General features: G+C 30.0%; 2 protein-coding genes across 5 annotated transcripts; both read left to right on the top strand.

Moving 5' to 3' along the window:
- Positions 1-13,103: 13,103 nt before the first annotated feature.
- LOC108345859 (stomatal closure-related actin-binding protein 3) lies at positions 13,104-21,677 on the top strand. Of its 4 annotated transcripts, XM_052873743.1 has the most exons (14): positions 13,232-13,440; positions 14,286-14,476; positions 14,964-15,263; positions 15,581-15,709; positions 15,962-16,054; positions 16,667-16,807; positions 17,315-17,383; positions 18,129-18,212; positions 18,614-18,794; positions 19,271-19,384; positions 19,541-19,599; positions 20,210-20,344; positions 20,647-20,796; positions 21,325-21,677. In XM_052873743.1, the coding sequence occupies exons 3-14, from the start codon at positions 14,979-14,981 to the stop codon at positions 21,355-21,357; spliced, it is 1,473 nt and encodes a 490-aa protein (XP_052729703.1). In that variant the 5' UTR covers positions 13,232-13,440; positions 14,286-14,476; positions 14,964-14,978; the 3' UTR covers positions 21,358-21,677. The 4 variants fall into 4 exon arrangements, with proteins under 4 accessions (XP_017440167.1, XP_052729703.1, XP_052729702.1 ...); XM_017584678.2 differs by lacking the exons at positions 13,232-13,440; positions 14,286-14,476 and adding an exon at positions 13,104-13,225; XM_052873742.1 differs by lacking the exon at positions 14,286-14,476.
- A 2,231-nt stretch (positions 21,678-23,908) lies between these two features.
- On the top strand, positions 23,909-24,763 carry LOC108343994 (uncharacterized). The gene has a single exon (XM_017582456.1). The coding sequence runs from the start codon at positions 23,909-23,911 to the stop codon at positions 24,761-24,763; it is 855 nt and encodes a 284-aa protein (XP_017437945.1).
- The last annotated feature ends 549 nt before the right edge of the window (positions 24,764-25,312 follow it).

Below are 25,312 nucleotides of genomic sequence, written 5' to 3'. Positions count from 1 at the left end.
TTTGAAAATAAAACAGTATAACAATACGAAGCTCAAATTGGTACAATCTTATTCTGTCAAATAAGGGTAATTAAAGAGAATAAAGAAGGTTTTTTTATTACACTTCTGTAGTTTCAGTATTATGTTACAGTTATTGTAGTAATTATTTTATAGTTATATGTAAAATTCGTAATATTATTTAATAACACGTTTTTTTTAGGTTTAATGTAATTTTGGTGCATATTTTTACAATTTTTTTAATTTTTATTCTTAAAATTCCCCCCGACAATTTTAGTCCCCAATTTTAATTGTTTTTTCTAACTTTGGTCGCAATTATAATCTCTTAATTTTTAGTTATGAGTAAACTTGCTCAATTTTAGGTTTAATCACATGTAGTTCTTTTTGTTATTTTGACATGACTAGGTGAAATGGGACAAAAGACATACTTGTGACATTTTACTAGATTATAATACTCAAGAGATTTGCTACCAAATATAATACGTTTAATATATTTGTAAAATAAAAAATAGAATAAAATTACGGATGACAAAAATTAGAAAGCAAAATTACGTAAACAAAATTAAAGACCAAAATTACAGATAATCAAAAATTAATTTGGACTGAAACTACAGAAAAATGAAATTACAATTGTGTATTTTGTAAACTATAAAAGTAAATCTATGACAAAACATTTTACTTTTTAATTTTAAAAATACTTATATAAGAATGTTTTAATATATGTTATTGGTACCGAGACCTTATTTGGAGACGTGATTTTATATATCATTATAAAAATTAGTGAAAATATGACTTCGTATAAGTAAGAGATTGGAAATAGAATAGAAGTATCATGTTCTAATATCTTATCTAATCACATGTACTTGCAGACAACTCGATCACGTAAGAATGTGTATAAGTAAAGATGCTTTTGGATATTTAGTTTGGTGAACATTATTTTTAATTACCAAAGAAAATTTTATACATAAAATATTACAAGATAATCTAAAAGTAGGTTACTAAAAATCTATGATTACAAATAATCTTATATCATTTAAAAATTGAGATTTAGATAATTTAAATATATATTTGACCTTTAATTTTTTAAATATGTTTTTTTAAGTGCAATACCATAATAGAGTTTTAGGTTCTAAACCAGACAATATATCAGATGCAGTGATTAACTCTGACAATATTATCTCAATAGATTTGAAATCAAAACATTGAGTCTAATAGTCTATCGGGGGATGAACCCTCATTTTTTTTAGATTTCAACGAAAAACATGTTTTGTTATGTCTAATAGTCTCACATCATTTAAAAGTTGATGTCAAAGACAATTTAAATACGGTAATTAATCCTAACAATATTATCTCAACATATTTGAAGTGAGTTATTAAGAAAATCTAATAGTTTTTCTATGATTTTTTATTCTCCGTTCACTTCTAATTATATCAAATTACTTCGATCTATTCATTTTTCCATATAACCTTCTCGAAGACATCTTATTCACTCTTCCACCTCTTACTATCTTCATGCAACATGTTCAGGATTAATTTGATACCATTTCATATCCCTTTGATGAAACAATTGCAATGGTTATTCTGAAAAAAAATATATTAAAAATACCTTCGGGTTATGCATTATTTCTTAACTCGCCTAAGACACATTCTTTTCTTTTATCGTGACATCATGCGAAATTTCGTTGTAATTTCATTAATATATCTATCACCGTAGCGTCATGTTAAAAAAAAGAAAAAAAATTATAATTCAAAGTTTATAAGACAAACCCTTGTAGCAAATTACTACACTTCATTTTCCATTTGGTTGGCTTTCTTAAAATTTTCTTAATAGTAGAAAGCTTGTATTACCTCAAAAGCATTTGAAAAAAAAAATCTTTTTATGACATACAATCATCATAATAGCGTCCACATATTACACAAGTTTAACAATCGCTCATTGGTTTCAATTGTAAAACTTGTATCCAATTGTAAAACTTGGAGTAGAATTTGCATATCTCCGTCGTTGTCATGAAAAATAATAACAAAATTACAAAATTATTTATAGAATGATTAAAGTACTCCACTCATAATTTAATTTGAATATATGTAATATCACCTTAAACTTCAACGAAAGATTTTTTAGAGCATACTTAAAACATGATTAACGTGTAATTTTTGCGTTCTTCGCGTTACTTTCTCTTCAAAATGGCATGGTCGTCCCATTCTCTGAATATAGCCATTCATGGATTCTTAGCACGCAACCTCAATCCTTTTAAGTCATTGTCTATGGCAGTTGGCTTTGACAATAAGTTCTTGTTCTAATTTCTTTTGCTATTTTCTTCATTTGGGATATTCCGAATCATACGCATTTATTTTTTTCTATTTATTTTAAGTTTTAGTATGAGACAATGCATATGTAATTTGCTTGTTATTTAATGGTCGTGTAATTCTTTTTAATGAAAATGTGCAAATATTTCCAAAAAGAAAACTCCAGTGATGTATGGATTTCAACTAGGGCGAATGAACCGGTAGCCTCGAATACAAACAACTTTGTTAATAATATAAACTCAGATATAACTCAAAAATGTACTATGAAATTATGAAAGTCGCAAAAGACTTGTTCCTATGAATTACAAATGTTGTCGTATACTTTATAATCTTTCTCCTACACATGCGATGTAGTTATGAACTTTTGTTTTTGATAAAATAATCAGAGTTACGCATGTGCTTGCATGTTCCCTACCAAGAAATGAAATTGCATACAGTTGAATGGTGAATGGTGAATGGTGAATGAAAGTAAAATTTGGTGGGGAAGATTAAGTTTGTTGCAGAAATTATGGAAGATGAAATGAGCCCTACCAAAAGTGGTAAATGGGTTGTGTTTGGAGAAGCAGAGTGGTGTGTATATGATATAGTTAAAGAATCCAAAGACAATGGCCCCTACACTATAAACCCTAAAATATTTGACCCTACCATGTGCATGCCTTCAACGTATACATTTTAATATAAAGACTCGTGTCATAATCGCATGCATTAAAATAAAGACGTACAACTAAAAAGCTACAAAAAGCTAGAGGAACAAGATAAGGGATTACGATATGTATTCGCAAATTGGATATTTATAAATTAATACAAACACGCGTGCCTGGGGAACATATGTATATATAGTTCTTGTAAGTAAATAGTTGTTTCAATGTCAAAAATATTATATGGTCCTTTTAAATATAATAAAAAAATTATAATTTTAATATCAAATATTAATTTGACTAAATTTTTTTAGTCATCAAAATAATTAAATAAATCTCTGGCTTTTATTAATAATTACATGTGTTTATTAAAAAAAATAACTAAAAAATATACCATAAAATTAATTACATATTAATCTTTACTTTTTTAATAAATACATATAATAATTATTAAATATCGTATTTAATTATACTAATCATTAACAGAGTTTAAACAAAACTAGTGTAATTGTTTTAATTTGTTGTATTAAATTTATTATTTACTTTAATTTTTATTTATTTATTTTAGATAAAAATAATCTACAATTTGATACTTCTCATACTTATTAATTGACTTTAAGCATTTTTCACCTAACTCTATTAGAGCCAAACATCATAGGTGGTAGTTTTTTTTATATCTTTTAAAGGACTAAATATAAAGATAAAATAATTACTTTTAGAGGATATTACATATAACCTTTTACTAAAAATAAAAATAAAACAAGAATGCTTTCTGAAAGCCAATGCCACCCCACATTTCAATAAAAGGAGTTGGCCCGCGTATCGTTCGCAATTACAGAGCACACTCTGCTTACCCCATTTCCTTCGTAATATATATATATATATATATATATATATATATATATATATATATATATATATATATATATATATATATATATATATATATATATATATATATATATATATATATATGAGTTTGTTAACGCGCGTACGTCTATTTTTCAGTTGGTACATTTTAGTAATGTGTATCGGATTTTAGTAGACAAAAATACTTTTATATATCATAGATTCTAAGTTTTAAGGTTAAGGGTATTTTAATAATTTTTATTTTCAAAACTTAAAAAAAAAAAAACCCCAAACCCTTATTCACCTCTCTCATTCCTCTTAATCCTTTCTCTTTCATCTCTCACACTCCAACCTTTTCTCTGTCATCCCTACTGTAGTTCCAATTGAAAAAATAAAAAACATTTGCCTTTAAACAATTTGCCTTTGTAAAGAGTTGAGTCATTGACATATTCACCTTCAGGCAAAGGTTCATTCAAGATCTCTTCAATTTCACCATCTTCACTAACCTTCATCATCTGCATATGTTGAATCATCATCTCTAAAAAAACCCTCCAGGCCAATTACCAATTCTTTTAGATGTCATTATGCTTGTGAAAATTAGATAAAATTATATACGACAAAAATTATAAAATGAAAACTCATTATAAAGTCATTTTTTGTAAGAAATTGTTTAACAATGAGTGTTTCTGATTTTTTCCAGGCCAATTACCAATTCCTTTGATGTCATTATGCTTGTGAAAATTAGATAAAATTAGATAAGACAAAAATTATAAAATAAAAACTCATTATAAAATCATTTTTTGTAAGAAATTGTTTAACAACAAGTATTTCTGATTTTTTCCAGGTCAATTACCAATTCCTTTATGCTTGTGAAAATTGGATAAAATTAGATAAGACACAAATTATAAGATGAAAACTCATTATAAAATCATTTTTTTTGTAAGATTGTTTAACGGCAAGTGTTTTTGATTTTTTCAATTGGGGCTACAGTAGAGATGACAGAGAAAATATTGGAGTGAGAAAGATGAAAGAGAAAGGGTTGAGAGAAATTTTTGATTTTTTCAATTGGGGCTACATTAGGGATGACAGAGAAAAGATTGGAGTGAGAAAGATGAAAGAGAAAGGATTGAGAGGAATGAGAGAGACAGAGAAAAGATTGGAGTTAAAAAGATCAAAGAGAAAGGGTTGAGAGGAATGAGAGATGTGAGTAAGGGTTTGAGTTTTTTTTTTTAGTTTTGAGAATGAAAATTATTAAAATACCCTTAACCTTAAAACTTAGAATCCATTTTTGTCTACTAAAACTTGATCCACATTGCTAAAAAATACCAACTGAAAAACATATATATATATATATATATATATACACATTATGTGAGCTTGACCTTTCCCCAACTTACTTTAGGAAGAAGCCAATACATAATTGATAAAAGTCATGGAAAAAGTTTATTGGTGCAACAACTAAAATTTTATTTTATTTTCTATATTTTGACTAATAAGTTCCAATGAACTTGAAATTCATAAGAAACAAAAGTTTATTTAAAAGGTAGAACTTAAATTAATTAATAAATGTTTAATTAGTTAACAAATAATAATGCACTAATGTAAGGTCGGTGAAAGTTGACTTTAATTTCAAACTAAAATAAAATATTTAATAAAATTGAATTATTGGAGTTAGTCTGCGTAAATCTTATTTAATATTACAAAATTATGTTTATTTAAATTAATATTGTTTATTTTTTAAAGTTTATTTAAATTAATATTGGTTAAATTAGCACTAATTTAATTATTTAATATTTATCAAAATTAAGTATTGATTTAAGTAATTTTAATTTAATTTAATTTTTTAATATATATTTATTTAAGTTATCTTTGACTGACCATGGTATACTTTATTTTTATATTTATTTTAATTACTAATATTTTCTTTTAATATTTATTAAATTTAATGTCAATGCAGTCGCTATTAATATTGTTTCTTTTAATACTTTGTATTTATTTAAATAATATTTATTAAGTTAACATTAATATTTTATTTATTTATTTATTTTAATTAGTATCAGTTTAGTAAATATTATAGTAAATTTTTAATATTTATTTAAATTTATGTTAGTTAAGTCGATAGTAACATTATAATTTGTGTACTTTTTTAGACTTAAAATAAGGATTATAGATACATTTTAATCTAAGAATAGGAGTATAAATTTCAGGATGCTTGGCACAATTATATAGTTATATTTCATTATTTAAAATTCTTCACCATTGCACTTATGAGTTTATTCAATATCACATAATAAATTTATCTATCACACCTCATATTCGAGCTTATGTCAAATTTTCTACTAAAAACGAACAAATCATACTTTTAAAGTTTGTTTGACATATCCTCCCTGTATAATTATGACACCTTTGTGCCCTGTGAACTATACTATGCCACATATGGAAATGTATATTGTTTTGTTTCTTCATCCAGGGTAGGCAATGAATTATGTGTGAGTGTATATATGTATTGCTTATTCTATAAAGAGTTTTTTTTTGTTCATGTTCTGAAATGTTATGCATCTCTTTTGTAAAAGGTTATTATGTATCTTTTGTAAGAGGGTTAGAGCACAACAATAAGTGTTCTACTATAATTATTTATCAATTCTTTGCTGACAGAAAAAAAATTAAAATATCAATCACTATGTTGTGTGAGAGTGTGCCCTTTTCCTCCTCCTATGTGTGGCAATCACCACTTTCTTCTTCCATTTTCTCCATTCTTGATTCATTGTGTTAACTTGTTATGTGATGTTGGAAGACAAGTATCCTATGAGAATTAAGAGTAAGAAGAATAAGTGGATCTTGCTCATCAATCAAGGGTATTGGTTTCATTAGAAGCAAACTAGTGGACCTTTTGATAAAAGAGGAAAGATCATGAATGACAAGTTCTTCATTGAAATGAAAGTGAATGCGTTGCACAACCCAGAAAAACTTTAACTTTGACACAATTTGGAATCGACTTATTATGATGCTACAAAGAATTAGCCTTCAAAAGCAAACACTAGTGAAGGTGACCATGATTTTAGACTCCATTGCATGTGTGATGAAAAAAATTCAACATTATTTTTACATTGATTTTTGCTTGTAATGAGAATTAAATACCAATTTTTTTTAGTATAATAGACTTTTAAAATTGATTAACATGACTTTTTAGATTGGATATCGGGTGACAATCATGGTTAAGATAAGTATATCATTTCCATAAGTTTTAACCAAAATGAAAATATGTTTTATAGATTAGTTATAACGGATTTTTATTAAAAAAACAATATTGTACAAATAAGGAAATTAAGGAAATAAATATTTCAACAATTGAGTGAGTAGTACAAAGTGATGAGCAAATATGACTAATGGAGAATGAAAAAATTAATTAACAAGTCACTCAATAGATTTACTTGTTATTTAGTGAATGCATTTTTTTATCATTGATAATTCTTAACAAAATCATCAATTCATCTCTTGTTCTAACTTGTTTGTTTTAGTGTAAGTTTTTTCATTCAATTGAGAGGAAATACACCATATCAGTTGCAATTTGATCCAAAAATAAAAAAATAAAATTCGATAAAAATAATAATGGAACAAAAAAAAGGAAAAGATCGACAATACAAAAACAAAAACAAGACAATTTTTTATATCGTCGACTCATTTTTTATAATACTCAACTAGAAATGGATCAATGTTAATGCAACCAAATCACCTAGAAATATTCTATGAGAATGTTATGTAGCAAGTGCCTAATATTGTTGTTCCACCTAGTCTAACTAAAATAAGGGCTTATTAATGCAAAGGAATGAATCATAAATCCTTATACTTATCTATTTATATGCTATGAACTGTGTGTGACAAGATTCTATAAGAGGAGAAAAATCCATTTAGTTTTGAATATTTCCATTTTGGTAGAAAAAGTTAAACTTAGTTGTAACATCCAAATCAAAGCTTAACTAGTTCAAGTGTTGTTTTAAAATAAAAGATCATTGGTTCAAATCTTGCCAAGTGCCCTAGGTAAGAATTGAACCCATAACATCTTTTTTTTAAAACAAATATCTAACCATCTAAACTACAACACTATTCAATTTTAAATTAACTTTATTCATAATAATAAGAACTTTTACCTATTGATTTATTCTTCTAAACTTAAAATTATCTTTCTTGGATCTTACATTCAAATGTAACACCCTTCTCTAATCTTTTAACAATTTACTTAATTTACCTTTAATATCATTGTTTTAAATGGAATGTTTTCTTTAAATAAAATCTTTATTTCTCAAACTTATAATCTATTAAAGTGTCCATAAATAAATGTTATCAAAATAATTCATTGTTTATGAAAACATCAAAAGCCTTATTATATTATTCTATAACATTTCTCAATATGACCCTCCATTTAAGTCCCAACACATCTTCTTACACTTGTACATCATTACCAATATCTATAACAACATTTGCTCTCATATACATATATGATCATTATAGTCAAACACACATGCATAGGTAAGCTAGCTGTCAAATATCATACTCAATAAATACATCAATAATAATATAACAACTCATCTAAGTCTTTCATAACCCTGGTGTTTTACAACATCATTCAATTTCATTGATTGTTTCACACAATCATTCACAAAGTCTCTTGTCTCACAAAATAATTGAAAACATATTTTCATAATCTCGAGGTCTCATAACATCATTCAATTTCATGGGTTGTCTCACAACCATTCACAAAGCTTGTTATCTTACACAATAGTTCAAAACATATCATCACAACAAATAATACAATCACCAACTATCTCAACATTAGGAACCAAGTTTCAACTATAACTCTCGCACATAACTTACCAACAATCACTCACTACTAGAGCAATCATCCTTCCTACTTCTCATAAGCCTTATAGACAAAGTCCACCTCCCTTGCTTACCAAGAGTCTTATAGGAGAAGTACACAAGTATCGCTTCCATCATTCTCCTTGAGAGATTTCTTGGCGAAGTACACATGTGTCACTTTTCATCACTCTCCTCGAGATCTTCCCTAGTGAAGTACATAAAGTTTCACTTCTCATCACTTTTCTTAAGAGCTTCAACGGTGAAATACACATGTGTCACTTCCAACCACTCTCCCCAAGAGCTTTCCCGATAAAGTTCACATTTGGTGCGCAACTACGTAGAGTTACCCTTTCCACTACTCACCCAAAGAGATTTATCATGTGGAGACCACTCTCCGCTACTCTTCCATGAGTCTTATGGTGCAGAGTCAACACTCAAGCTCACCACTAGAGACTGACAAAATGGAACACTTTTCATTTAGTCACCACCACATTCCAAACAAGCATATATATCATCACAATCATACTAAATATCAAATCCACAATTTCTACTCATATAAAATAATACATCACACAAAATAATGATAAGGTTTTTGATGTTTTAAAAAATAATGAATTATTTTTATTACTCTTATTTATGAAAACTTTAATGGATTATAAGTTTGAGAATTTTTTTTCTTCTAAATTTCACTTTCTGTTTAAAATAGTGGCATCATGGGTAAATTAAGTAAATTGTTAAGAGGTTAGTGATCGCTTCCTCTTCCTTCTACTCACCTTCTTTTTTTTCTTTTTTTTTTCTTCTTCTCATTCATTTTCATTTAATTTATAATAAATGAGAAATTGAAACGCAATAAAAGGAATGAAATAACTTAATAAAGACAAAATTAAAATTAGGTGAAATGAACATATACTGAGTATGAAATTCCAATTTGGAAAATAATTTTATTTCTATTGAGCTATATAATATTATTTCTTATTTAATTGATTGGCTATAGGGTACCTCTAAAATGAAAGGACAAGGTAAGTGGCTGGGTGCCATCAGTTGCTGGTTGCTAAAGGTCCTAACAATGATTAAGGGCAGTAATTAAGTTAATTGCCACCAAATCCTCCCCCACCACAACTGAATGAAAGTGAAAGAATGTAGGTCCAAAACCCAGCCAACATAAACAAAATAGATGGCATTTTGCAAAAGTGTGACTCCAAAATGGCTGTTATCATAACCAAAGTATCATTTATCTAACACTGTAATCATTTCCATGATTCCTTCATCTAGACGCGCCTATATATAATATATGATATATGCACATAATAAAATAATGCAGAGTTAGGAGGAAGTGCAATATATAATCCAAGTGAGGTTGGATGTATTCACAGATTTTGGTGGAACCATATTCATACTCATCAATTCCGAGGCTGCAGATGACTTTGATGCCAAAAGTGCATGTGGGGCATGGAAGAACATTCAACCCTAATCCATTTTTTATGCTTCTTGATACTCCACTAAATTATCATATCATTATTAATAGTTTTACTTTGTCTACTTAATTATCATACCAGGAGTAGTTTTAGTCTTAGTTAAGGAACTCTTTCAGTATACTTTAATGGCAAAAATACACCCAAAGACATGCATCAAAATAATGATAGAGAGAGAATAATCACTTTTTATTAACTTTAGTTTTATGCGTTAGGATTAAGAGTGAGTTTGGTCCTACTTTCAGAAGGAATAGGAAAAGATTCTTTGGTACCATTACTATTATTTCACAATCTATTATAGATAAAATGGTCCTAAAAAAATGATTTTTTTTTTGCATTAAAAAAAAATAGAATGAGTGATAGTAAAGGATAATATTAAATGAGAGTAAAAAAAAATAGATATCAAAGTATTTGTTCGTGGAATAAGTTTAAATAACAGTACATATTAAAAAAAATATTCATATATACAATATTTCAAGATTTTAGATGTTTTTTTTATATATAATGTTTATCACTCAGTGTCAAATATTCTTACTATTTCTCTCAGTGAAAATTGATGTATATTGAAAGTTTTCTGACTATGAAGGTTGAATCTTTTACGTGGTTATTTACTTTTAGAAATTAAGAAAAAAAATTCAAAGATAATTCCTTCTTATCTTTCTCATTGTGTTTTTTTTTTCTATTTAATTTTATCATAAATTTTAAGTGATGTATATTAGTTATGTATACGACAAAAATGAGGTAATTTCTGAAAAATAATTTGAGTTTTAACCAAAAGTTATTGAATTAAGCCTATAGTGTAAAACAGTGTTAAATCTAAATAGAGGCTTAATATAAGAAATATGTTAGTATGATGACTTGACGAATATATCTCCATTTGGAATTAGAGTATTCCATAAGCATGATTTGAGAACATTACGTATTAGTGATTACATCTATCATTAAAATAACACCTATATCTCCAGCCTTTTACACACTCTTTGGTGCTCTTTCACCATCAAGACATGTCACAAAGAGAGAAAATTTCCTTTTATAATATTATGAATTATGAATGCTAATCCCAAAATTTAAGGACATATAACAAAAGTAACAAAATGTTGAAAAATAGACAAAGCAACCAAACGCACTTATAGGCCCAGCTGGGTTCGTGATTGCATAGTTTCTCATCGCTCACATGCATGCTTTAATTTCCATGCACAGTCATCTCACCTACACAATGCTCTCATATATAATCTTCGCATATTTTATTTTTTACATAAACAATTTCTTTATTTATATTCATAATATAATTTAATTTTAAATTATAATCAACAATAACGTTGTTAATTTTATAATAATCATATCTATTTATAAATTAAACTTTTGAATATTTTTACGAAATTATTTTTCTTTTATATGTGCAAAAGACATAATAATAATCATCAAAGATACACGTGAATCTACAACTCTATTATTAGATCTTGTTCTGTACAGGATTTTCATATATATCTATTTCCTTCCACACAAAAGTTGATATAAAAACTCCAAATATATTGAATAACATCCTCTTAAAATCGAAAACAAATTTATATACCAAATATTAAACACAAGCTCTAAAACAGCGAATTATTACACGAAAAATACGTAAACTAAAATTCCTTTTCATATTGGCAGAAGTGGTCCCACATATGAGGCTCAATTATAAATCTTACAATTGAAGAGGTATATATATGTTCATAGTTTGGAATATTTATCTTAAGAATTAATAATAATTGGAAAAGAAAAAGTTACTCATGGATAAGGTCTTAAGACATCTCAATTGGATAGTTGGCTAACTAAACAAACCAACACTTTGTCTTTGTTTTTTTTCGTGTAGATGTTCTTTTATACATATAGTGTTTTTTAAGGGCCACTTTCGAACTTTATTTTGACCTAGAAATCACCACGCCGTGAAAGAGTTGCTTTTGCTCGTTTTTTTTTTTAATGTTTTAAAATTAATTTTAGATAAGCAAAATTAATTTCAAGAAAACCAAAACCGTCTATCTTTTAAACCGAATGCATTCTTCTTTTTAATTCTGAAACTCATTTTCCTTTACTATTTAAATTAAATACTTTATTTTGTATTTTCATTCTTGAATATAAATTCCTTTTTAAAAATCAATTCTATTATGCGCATCGGTTTGAATAATTAATTAAACTCACGATACACTTTAAAAAACAATTCTATTTTGTATTTTGTAAATTCTAATGTCATTAATATTTAATTTTTTTTATAAGAGAACCATTTTTATAAAGATGAGTGGTATCTAATTTTTTATTTTGTTTTTACTTATTGGTGTTCTAATACGGTAAGTCGTAATTTTGTTTTTATCAATCTGAAATAAATTTACTTTGTAAATTCTTTTTTATATGGATTAAGCTATTTCTTTACTTCATTTAAAAAAAAGAACTTAATTTCAGCATATTGTTAGTATAATTTCTTTATACTATTGACTAATTAAAATTTTGGATAGTGAAAATATAAAATTTATTTTACAATTTAAGTTTTCAGTACATATAATATTTATTTAAAAAATATCGAGGTAAATTCTTATTTAATTTAATATATGTTTAATTTTCCAAGAGATAAAATAAATCTGAATTTATTTATTAAAAACTATTTAAGTTACTTTTATTTTTCATGTAGAAATATAAATCCGAAACTTCTTATTATCAGACAAAATGTAAACTTAAAGAAAGTTGGGTTTGATGATTTTCTTAATGTTTTTTTTTTATGTATTATATTATCCACTGTCTCAGGTGGTGGCATATGCGTCAATAAGAGAAAGACGGAGGGCATTATGGGGTAAAAGGGAGTCAAAAGAACAACACCCGCCAAACAGCAGTCCCCGCTGTAAAACAACGTTAAAATAAAAAAGAAAAACCAAAGGTACGGTCCGATAATATGGCCAAGCGCGCGCACTCGCGCGTGTGCACGCCTTCCCGCTGTAGATGGGCACGGTGGAGGTGGGGACGGCGCGTGGGGCGTTGGAGGGTGGCCCCACCTAGAGGGAGGGCGTAACAATGATGCAGTTAGCGAAAAACAAATTGATTTCAAGTCGTTGGGAGGGGAGACAAATGAGTCAGGTTTGCAAGCTTTTCCTTTCACTCTTCTTTTCTTTCTTCTTTCTCTCTTTTTTAACCTTTTCATAAAGCAACGCTAATGGCCACCCTTTAGATTCTTCTTCTTCTTCTTCTCAACCCCCCCTTATCCTTCTTCTGCTGTTCTTCTTGTAACTCTTCAACTTCAATCCTCTTTGTCTCTTTCACTTTTTGCTTACCTGCAACCGGCTTCAGCAGTGGTAACTCTTTGTTTTAATCACTCTCTTTGTTGAGTTGTTCTTCTTTCTTATTTTTATTTTTTTTGGGTTTTTTGGAGTTTGTAAACTCTCTCTCTCTCTGGCATTTCCATTTGGGTGCATGCAACTCTTTGCTCTCCATTCACTCCCACTTTGCTTTTCATTTTTCGTTCTATTCTTTGCTTCAGTGGCCTTACTTACAAGTGTTGCTGAGTGAAAAGTAAGATTTTACCTTTTTATTTATTTCTGCATTTGTGATTGAAGTAGGCCGAAAATTATGGAATGTGGGTTGGTTTGACGATGTTCAGGAATGCATTTTTAGATGTTGATGTAATTGACAAACAATCCTCTTGTTTGATCTCGAATTATCAATGCTTTTACTCTGTTTCTCTCGCTTTTATTCTTAATTCTTATTATTGATTTATCATGTATTAGGTGCCTGCGTCATTGTCAGCAGTTTTTCACTTTTGTTGTGTAGATCTATGTGGTTTCATGGTTTTGCGTGTTTGTTGGGGGTAGGAGAAAGAAACCTTGTTTTTTTTAATCTGGCTTTTGTTTCTATATCAGGAACTGCTGCACTAACTTGAAACTTAATTTGATAATGTAGTTTGGTAAGTGAAGGCTTGTTGGCACGGTGACTACGCTTGATCTCTCTTTTTACTAAATATAGGAAATAAATCACTTTGATGTTTTGAGACTAATATTCAACCACAATATAGCTGTTAGTTTATGTTATTGCTTCTAATCTTTCCCTCTGACTATTACTACTAATGCTAGCTGCTACATAATTTTTCTTCTAATTAAATGCCGTACTAATTCTTCCATCCTTTTCTTTTTCCCTTTTTTAGTTGTATATGAATTAATTGACAATTGATGTATTCGGCCACTTTTTCTGCTCAAACTAAATGGAGTCAAATGAGATGGTTATTTTAGTCTGAACTCATCTGGCATCGTTTACAATCTAACCATCTTCGCCTCAAATTCTAATCTTTGTTGATAACACTTCAAGATTCTATCCTCCTTCAAAGTCTAATCTTTGGTAACAACACTCTTTTAAGTCTTTATATTCTCTTATCAGAATGAGGATGTTTGATTTACAATGTCATTCATAATTGGCAGTTGGCAGATCATCAGCTACCGTGATGAACTTATGTTGTTTATGTTTTGATTGTAGTTTCATCACCAAGTTGCATGAACATGAATTTGGAATTTCTTTCTCGCATAATCAAACATGATTGATGCTTCTTAAAGTTCATGAAGACATTTATTTACTATTGATTTGTCTCTTATGGTAAAAGGAGCTTTGAGTAGTAGACAGATCCTAGAAGTTCAAACATACCTATTCCATCACGCTTTCTTATTTTTAGCATTCTTTCATGACTTTACCTTCTCTAAATTACTTGTCACGTGTCCTCAATACGTTTGTCTAAGCTGGATTTAATTGTAGTTGTTGATGAAGAAAGGAGTCTTCTGTACTTAAACTTTGTTTAACTTTTGACTCTTCACTGCTATATGGTTTTTACCAGACTACAATTTTCCTCATGACAAAGATAAGTCCGGAAGTTGAAATCAAGATGCCAATGGAGGCATTTCCGCCAGTTTCAGCTGACGTGAGCTTTATTTATGATAGTTTTCCAAAGTACAAACTGGGAGCTGATAATCAAATTCTGGAAGAGCCAGTTGAGGAAAACCAAGGTCCTTCATTGAAGGATGTTATTGAACAAGAAGCTTCCAATTTGTCCGACCAACACAAACGGATCTCAGTTCGTGACCTTGCCAGTAAATTTGACAAGAACTTGGCTGCAGCTGCTAAATTGTCTAATGAGGTTTTTGTTTCAATTATTTGCTTATGGTCTACTATTTGATTATTTTCCTTTACTTAACATAAATGTCCAATATTTTTCAACATTTCCCTGTTCTGTCAAATACACATTAGTTCAAAGCAAAAGTAAAATTAAATAGCTGGTTCAAGTTACATCTCTTTTAGATTTTAGGCAATCAGGAGTGCCATTGTTGAAATCAAGTTTTGTTATTGACTTCAAATCGCAGTTCATCCGTGTTTTTTTTGGTTGTTAATCTGAGTCGTGTTCTTTTCTCAATTTCTGATGATTCTACCGTCCTCCATTCTGTGTGAAAAATTCAGGCAAAACTGAGAGACGTTGCATCTTTGGAGGGACATGTTCTTTTGAAAAAACTCAGAGATGCACTAGAATCTTTAAGAGGTCGTTTTGCAGGAAGAAACAAAGAGGATGTGGAGAAAGCTATATCTATGGTTCGTTATTTTATCTTATTTCATGTTGAGTACACTACATTGTTCAAAGTTGGAAATGTTATTTCATTCCAATTGGTTCACTATCTTTTTAAGTTTTCTGGCTTACTTTTGTGGAGCGTGTTTTCATTTCCTTTTCCTGAGCCCCACATATTTCTGAGAAGCTGTTTCATAATACATGAGGAAAATTATTTTAGCTCTTCAATTCATGTTAATGATGCTAAACATTCATACTTAACAATATATTCCTCACAGGTGGAAGCTTTAGCAGTTAAGTTGACTCAAAATGAAGGAGAATTGATCCAAGAGAAGTTTGAAGTGAAGAAGCTAGTAAACTTTCTCAAACAGGTCTTCTTCGATATCTGAATTTTTTGTTGCACAATCTCCTCCAAAACATTCTGCTAATTCATAATTTAATTTACTTGAACAATTTATGAATTTTCACTATTAATGCTTTGATCAAATTTCAAAATTCATTTGGGTATGTTTTTTTACAGATTTTAAAGCAATAATGAAGTCGTTGTTTGACATGTGTTTGTGTATTGTTTGCAAATAAACTGTTTCAAACTGTACTGTGGTAAAGATTTTGGCAAGTGTACTAAGACCAGGAGTAGTAAAGTGGATTTTTAAGTCCAAGTATTGAAATCCAAGAGACTCGCATAGTATCAATTTGTTTGTTACTTTTGAAAAATTAAATATTTTTGTTTTATCAATTTGTTTGTTACTTTTGAAAAATTAAATATTTTTGTTTTAAATAAAGTAAAAATAAATAGTAAAAGATAAAGAAATAAAATAAAGATAAAAATAAGAAGATAAAGAATAAGAAATCAAACTTTGAAATGAAAAGGTTGTTGAACAATTGACTTAAAGATTGATAGGATGAGTTAAACTAAGATTGGTAGTTTTGATTTTCTAGTTCTTTGATTTAAATATGTTTTGACAAGAAAATTGGTTTTGTAGGCTTCTGAAGATGCTAAGAAGTTAGTTAATCAAGAGAAGTCTTTTGCTTGTGCTGAAATAGAAAGCGCAAGGTCAGTGGTGCTCAGAATTGGGGAGGCTCTTGAAGAACAAGAAAAAGCATCCCAAGCTTCAAAACCACAGGTATTAAAGTGTTGTTTGATTACACAATTATATGTGTGTATAATTTTGCATTAATGAATTCTTAATGAAGCATTACTTTACACTATAATGATATTCAATGTACACATGAGAATCATACGTTTGGTGTAGGCAAAAGATTACCAAATACTACAATTTTAGGATAGAAAAGAGGGGTATGATGGCCACATCTTGAAGATAACATTTCCTATAGAAATTGTATATGCTGAAGAATTCTTATGAACTTTATTTCCTCATCAACTAACTTGACATAGAAATTTTCATACTTTCATTCACGTGAAAAATTCAATGCATAAAAATACTCAGGCTGGAACTATAAAAAGGAAAATAAAAGGTTTGTTTTCTGAATACTCTGTAGTTCTTTGCTTGTAATTTACATAGTATCTTCATATCATGTTGTATCATCCTTCATTTTGCAATGTATATAAATATGGAAAATCTCTAAAGATGCGTTAGTGGTATATAATATCTACTGTCCCTCATTGCTAGGATGTGGATGGACTAATAGAAGAGGTTCAAGAGGCTAGAAGAATCAAACTGTTACATCAGCCAAGCAAGGTGAATTGCTTTCTTCTTCCTCAATACCGTTAGCGGGTAGTTTTTGCTTAACTTCACTGTACTTTATTTTATAATAATGATTATAATAGTAATAAAAATAATCCAGATGTTGACAAGAAGCATTAACACCAATTTTTCTATAATTTCGTAGTTACGTTGTTACACATATCATACACCATGCTTAGATACAACATTTTCACCTTAAACCTTTCAAAAGGAGAAATTTTTTATTTGAAATGCATATAATTGTCATTAAATGCTGAAATTTGGTTTGAATTGTGTAAATTTGACCATACCATATCTGAAGAATTTTGGTATATTACATTTAATATTAACATTTTGAGTTTAATGGATATGTGTGTTCAGTGTGGAAAGATTTTACATTGTTAACCAAATAAAAATCAGCTTTAGTGTGACTTCTAGGGTGATTATTGTCAAAGTCAACAAACTTATATATGGTAGTTTGTGATTTGGATGACTTTGAAAAATACTTTACAATATCAACGCGTATCCTTTTTCATTCTTTTCTAATCCTTATGTGTGTGTCTACATATATTACTACTGTTTATTAATATACTCTGCTATGCCTGTATCCTAACTATACTTAAATTTCCATTTCTCTACGTCATATCATTCGGGATAACTTGAACCATTACATGTGCAATCAGGCACATCTTAATCTAAGGACCCATTAACATTTTGAATATCTTCATAATGGTGAAATATGACAATTCTATGATTTCAGGTGATGGCCATGGAATATGAATTACGTGCTCTTAGGGACCAAATTCGAGAGAAATCTATATTTTCAATTAAGCTTCAGAAAGAGGTTGGTTGATATCGTGTTTTACTTGCTCAAATTATCTATCAAAGCTATAATCAATTTTACTAGATTTGATTGGGAAGTCTTGTACTTAGCATGTGGTAGTAGGACAATAGTAGTTTATTCATATACTTTTTTTTCCCATTTGAATCAATCATAAATTGTTTGCTTCGATTATAGTAACCAAATTTTAACTCATAAATAACATGTTGGGCAAAATCTTGATTTGGTCGTGTTTGAACATGATTTTGGTTCTCAAACCATGTTTTGAATGGAACGAATAAAACCCTCATGTCTATCGGATAAAATTATGGTTTGCAAACTATAATTTATACATGTTCTAAATACTAAGATTTAATGCACTCAAATCTACTTTTCTTGCAATAACTTCATTTCATCTATGCCAGCTTACCATGAGCAAGAGGGACGAGGAAAATAAATCTCGCCTATACATGTTAAATGGTTCTGAAGCTTTGGGTTCATATCTTCAAGTCCAGCCTTGCTCAGATGAAGTGCCACATGTATCTAAATGTTTGATTCAGTGGTATCGCTTGTCATCTGAAGGGAGCTGGAGGGAAGTTATTTCAGGTACCTCTCTTTTAGTTTATTTTCAATCGTGCTTCAGAATGCTCAGATCACAATATTGTATTGATATTTTTGAGTAACATCTATACTTGATTCTGTCAATTTGGCATTGGTCTGGAAGTTTTTGAATGACTATTGTATATTACAAATTGGCCATTTTGCTTTCCATTTTAGATCTATGATTGAGATGTAAATGTCAAGAAAAGGTTTGATGCCTTTATTCATTCTTAGTCTTTCTATAAATAATTATTGGAGCATTTACATATGTATCCTCTTTAATAATGTATCCTATTTTTACAATCCAACAATTGTAACTTTTCAAATATACTTCTGCACCATTTAGCTCCAATCTGGTGGTGGAATCTATTTTTATTTTATTGACTTTGTTTATGCTGCGGTTTCTTTGACTGGGCTCCAACAACTAGTTGATCTTGATTGTTTTTAATAATGTTTGAAGTTGGTTTCCCTTCATTTCTCAGGTGCCATCAAATCAATATATGCTCCTGACCCCTCCGATGCAGGGAGAATCTTACAAGTAGATATTGTCTCCAATGGGAAAAAACTTACACTTACAACTAATCCCATTCAACCTGGTTAGTTTCTTAAGGGCCTTTACCTTTCTCTTTTCCCAGAAAATAACTTCCGTTTTCAAGTGTGCATAGTTGAGGTTATCTTGTACCTGACATTAACTATTGATGCACCCTGAAGTAGATAACAAAGGCTAACAGCTACCTATCTGTGTGTAACAGTTTCAGGACTTGGAAGCCTTGTAGAGTCACTTCTACGAAAATCTAATGCTGATTTTAATGTATGTTTTCAACATCCTTTCTAGATTCAGTAGTTTGACTCCTGCCAGAAAAGGCTGTAGAGAAAGTGTCATTTAATTCAACAAATATTATAAAATATCTGTTTCTCTTCTGAGTAGTTTCTGAAGATGATGTTTAAAAGAAGAGTTAAATTCTGTTTGGTCCTATAATTCAACAAACATTATAAGCCTTACTTCTTGGTTGAGAAATTTGCTTGTAAGTTCTTGATACGGGATTCCAGGCCCTAAGATGGAACACCCCTTTCCTATTTCCACTCTCATCGTCGCCTCCCACCCTGTATTATAATTGTTGCAAACTTGCAAGCAAATTTTGAGTATTGGGTGATAAAGATGGATGCTATATGTTTTAGTAATTTTTGTTGTAGCGTACAAAAGAGCCGTACATTTCTTGAACCATTGTGGTCTAATTGAGTAAATTTTGTACATGTTTTATATATAACTCAGCTTTACTGTTTCATTCTTTATATGTGCAGCTAACTATCTACTTCCACATTTTCACACACTCCTTTTATCTGCAAAAGAGAGGAAGTTTTGCTTTGGTAGTGGACATTTCTTGGGAGAATAATTCCTGGTTTGTACTGGATTTTCACAGGTAGTTATTTCTCAAATGAATGGAAAAGATCACTCATCTCATTCTACTCATTCATTTAATGTGGGGAGGATGAGGATAAAGCTATGCAGAGGTTGGATTACAAAAGCTAGAGAGATTTACTCCCCATCAATGCAGGTACTATTTTCGCAATCAGTCCTTATTCTTGAGTCCAACACGTTAAACATGAACGTTAAAGGCTCTCCATCTGCCCCCGGACACATAAATTCACACATGGGGAATTGACACTTTCAGTTTCAATGTCTTCCCAGTACAGAATTATTCCTTTCTATTATTTATTTAACACAGACAACCTAGATAAAGAATAACATGTTTTTATCGAGGTGCAATGTTCCATTGGTGTACTGTTTTTTCATGGTTTATTATCTTTTAAGTGCTCAATTTGACTACCTTTTAACTAACATTTTTCTTAACTACAGCTATGTGGAGTTAGAAGTGATGTCAGTAACGCAGCGAAGGCATTGTTTTGGCAAGCTAGAAAAGGTCTCTCATTTGTATTAACCTTTGAATCAGAGAGAGAAAGAAATGTAGCCATCATGGTTGCCAGGAAATATGCTCTTGATTGCAATGTATGTACCCTTCTCACCTTACCTGTTACTGATTCATATGTTGACTTTCTTGTCTCATCGTTCAGATCCTACCTCTATCCAAAATGTTTGCATTTTTATTCGTACTTTGCTTCCAAATAAATTGCTGTCTATGTATTTGTAGGAGATAAAAGATAATGCATTTACTGAAAGAGTGAAGTTATTTTAGTAAAATTGTTTCAATAAGTTATATTTAATATTGTCATTAATTTGTGTGGGAAAAAACCTTAAACTACCACCATTTAGACACAGAAAGCAGTACTTCCTCTATCACAATCAGTGTGGTTTAAGGCTTGTGACACGGATCATGAACAGCAGCAAATATAGCTTTTTGAAACAATTTTGTTAAAGTACATCATTTTCTCAATAAATGACATTGAAAACAATTTATTTGGAGACAAATTAATTATAAAAAATATACGCTTTAATGAAAAATTATGCATTTCCTTGTTGAAATTGATCCCTTACTTTGATGCAAATTAAAAATGGGTATTTGTTTTGTAAATGCAGGTGGTGCTTGCTGGGCCAGATGATCTAGTGTAGAAGCAAAATTAACTGACTGAGTTCTTCCTACAAACGTGAGGTTTATCATATTCTTGGTGTGAGTATACATGTGTGGTTGTATTGTTAAAGAAAGATGTGATTTCATACTTGTGATTGGGTTTCCACTAATTGAGTTGCATTGTTTTAGGCATGTTTTTTTATTTGCCTAATCATGTTGTTCCTAGCTCAACCTTTTATAATTATTAGTTCATTTGTTCATTGTGGCTAATTTGCATGTGCTAGTTGTTTTGTAATGTAAAGCACATCCCAAACATGGTATATACCAAAATTTCTTAATGATCATTGCCAAGTAAATCTGCTATGTATGCCTCCTTTTATTGGGAAGGAAGTAGTGATTTACACTCAAGTGAGTATTGCTTAAGGATAAAAATAAACTTTTATCTTTAGATTTATTCTTTTCTTATTTACTAAAACCAATTGAACTAATGAATTCCATTGTTGCTACAAATAATAAATTTGAAGTTGTAAGTAATGAAAATTTTGAGACAGTGAGAATCTAGAATCATTCTTAAAGTGATGTGTGCTTTCATCTTAATTCATTGTACTTTTCGTACTTGTAGAAGACCCACGAGAAAGAGAGAAAAAAAAATTCTAGATGATCGTTAACAATATCTCTTGATGACTCATTAGTTACTACTAAGAGTAATTAGCACTGTATCATACGTGGATAAGTAAAATTTGTACACGTGTAGTGTTTGGTACATGAACACTACAAAACGAAACATCATGCTCTATTTTTGTTCTCCTTAATTTCTCAAACTTTTAATACTAAGATTAACGTAAATATTGTAATCAAATTATGTTTTTAAAATGTATCAAACTTATATAATAAAAAATGTTTATGCTTCATCTTGTTTGAGCATTGGTACCTATTTTTGTGGTAACAGCGAGGGAAGATATTGATTGGGCAACGATAAAAACTGATTAACAATAACATTGGTGGATTATCGATCATTGATAATACTTATTTTCTTGATAAACTTGTAATTAGGATTTTGATCAATCAAAGAAAAATTAATTTAATCACTTTTTCCACATCCACTCGGTCATATATAAATTTCTTTACTTTTATGACAATTATCTTAAAAGTTATATGCATAATGATTTTCTACTAGTTGATAGTATAAAAAAAAAAACATAAATATTAAACTCTTAATAAAATATAAGAGATGTAAAATAAATAAGATTGTTAGCCACTATAAAAGGTAATAATAACTATGATAGTTTATTAAATATCAAGGTGGAAAATTAGAAAAATGACCTCATTTTTTTCACTAAATAGTTATCGAATTCATATTTTAAAAAAATAAATAAATTACTTATTGATGTTTCTGTTTTATGGTAGTTTGTACTTAGGGTAAGTTTCTATTTTCTGTTAGGGATTTTTATGAATCTCGTTTCTCCCTTCTCTCCTCACTCGAACCCTATATATTTCTAGGATTTTTCTTCCTTTTTTTGTAATGTACACACAATACAATAATACAAATTTTATGAAATGTTAAAAGCTATTCCTACCTCTTGATGAAACTCTCTTCCCGATCGGTGCATTCTTCTTCTTCTAGACATCGTGCTCCGCTACTGCCATGAAGTCTCCACGCATATTCTCTCATTCGAAGGCTAGCCAGCTGTGTTGTAATCCTCGAGACTTTTGATTCGAGAAGACTCTAGCGAGACTTTTGTCTCATGCGTCGTGGGTTTGTTTCTTTTGGGTCTTTGTTATTAGCAAACAGTGGTGTAACATCTCGATTTTTGGGATGTCTCGATTACGAGAAAAAATTTAAAATTTTTAAAATCATAATACCATCGCGAAAATCAACTTATATAATACCGAAATTAAAAAAAATCAAGAAGAAATAAAACAAACCTTATTACACTGTTTCTAAAATTTATAGCACAAAAGCTTTAAATAACCCAAGTCATCTTCTCACTCACGTGTCTCTATCATACATCTGGAGCATCTGTAACATCCTCTGCTCCCGTATAACCAAATGTCATACGATCATCGCAAAACACACACACAACCATAACAAAAACAAATATGGGTAAGCTACCATAGCACAACCAATGACAATAAAATTTGTACATAAGAAACAAGCACAACTTAATAATAAATCAATAATCTACAGCGCTATCCTACTAACATAATCATTTTTACACTCTTACCATCATCATTTTTACACTCTTACCATCATCAGTATCCTCATTAACCCTATCACGATTATACCATCAACATTATCCTATCAACATAGTCTCCAAACACATCATCACTATGAATCATCATCACATGTACCTCCATTAGATTTAACCTCATCATGAATCCTTCATCATGAATAATACCATGATGCTCCACAATACCATAACTCCATAGTGAAAAGAATTATTCACGCCTCTGTACCCTACCTCAAACAGTAGGCCTTGTTTTAATATGGTACCAGAGCAGGTCCTGTACCTGTTCTGCCCCTACCTCCGCTGTGCTTAATCTTCTTGGTTTCTTGGTGATTGGTTCTTTTTTCTAGTTTTTCTTGCCATCATGGAGAATGTTGATCAACTCAACAACCCTTCCAGTCCTTTTTATCTTCATCGTGGAGAAAACCCTAGTATCTCCCTCATTTTGCAGGTTTTAAATGAATCCAATTATACTTCCTCGAACAGAAGTATGAGAAGAGCTCTCCTCTCTAAGAACAAACTGAAATTTATTGATGGAGGGATCAAGAAACCTCATAAAGACGAACCCCTTTTTGATTCCTGGGAAAGGAACAACATGATGGGGTTGTCCTGGATAATCAAAACCCTTTCATCCCAAATAGTAGAGAGTGTTATATATGTGGAAGATGCTCAAGAACTGTGGGAAGAATTAAAAGAAAGATTTTCCAAAGGTGATCACTTCAAGTTTTCATATTTGCTTCAAGAAATACACTATATCAGACAAGGAGAAAGGAGTGTGAGTCAATATTTCACAGATATGAAAATCCCATGGGAAGAGCTAGAATTTCTTATACCCATTACGTGTTGTAGCTGCAAAGTTCCTTGTAGTTGTAATCTGTCTAAGGTTTCTCACAAATACAAAGAAATGGAACATGTCATTTGTTTCTTGAAAGGTCTAAATGAAAGCTATAACACTGTTAGAACCCAAATATTGTTAATGGAGCCTCTACCCAGCATAAACCACGTCTTTTCTCTTATTATGCAACAAGAAAGGCAGGGAAAGCATGAGTTTGGCCCTATTAATCAAAATGAAATCAAGGTTTTGGCCAATACTACTGAAAGACAAGGTCAATGGAAGAATGAGCAAAATTTCAAGGCTCCTAGACGTGGTTCTGGACCTCGTAGCCAAGGGAGAAGGAGAAGAAGAAATCCCAATTTTGGAAAACAATGTTCTTATTGACATAAAATGAACCACACAGTTGATGAATGTTATTCTAAACATGGTTATCCACCATGGTATAAGAAGAATGACAGTAATAATCAGGAAAAGGTGGGACAAAGTGATTGGGGATCTGTCAGTGCCTACACTGCCTATACTGAAACACCGATCAGCCAACATAATAATGTCAATTATGTTCAAAATTCATTCACCCCATAACAAATGAAGCAAATGTTGCAAATAATAGAAAAAGTTGATAGCCTTGCTCATAACATTAGCCAAATACATAAAGACACTGTTGAGGACAAACAAGATATGTTTTCTTGGATTATAGATACAGGGGTCACTGATCATGTGACCCATGACAAAAGTCAGTTCATTACTTTTTATAAAATCAAGCCTATATTTGTAAAATTACCAAATAATTCCATTGTCACAACCCACTATGCAGGAACTATATAGTTTTCCAAACATTTCACTATCTTTAATGTTCTGTATATTCCTGATTTTACTTTCAATCTCATATCTGTTCAAAGTCTGACCAGAGATATAGATTGCATTCTAACTTTT

The sequence above is a fragment of the Vigna angularis genome, chromosome 2, assembly GCF_016808095.1.
Source record: "Vigna angularis cultivar LongXiaoDou No.4 chromosome 2, ASM1680809v1, whole genome shotgun sequence".
Taxonomy (NCBI): Eukaryota; Viridiplantae; Streptophyta; class Magnoliopsida; order Fabales; family Fabaceae; genus Vigna; species Vigna angularis.
Note: the sequence above shows the minus strand (reverse complement) of the source record. Positions and strands in the feature narration are given on the sequence as shown.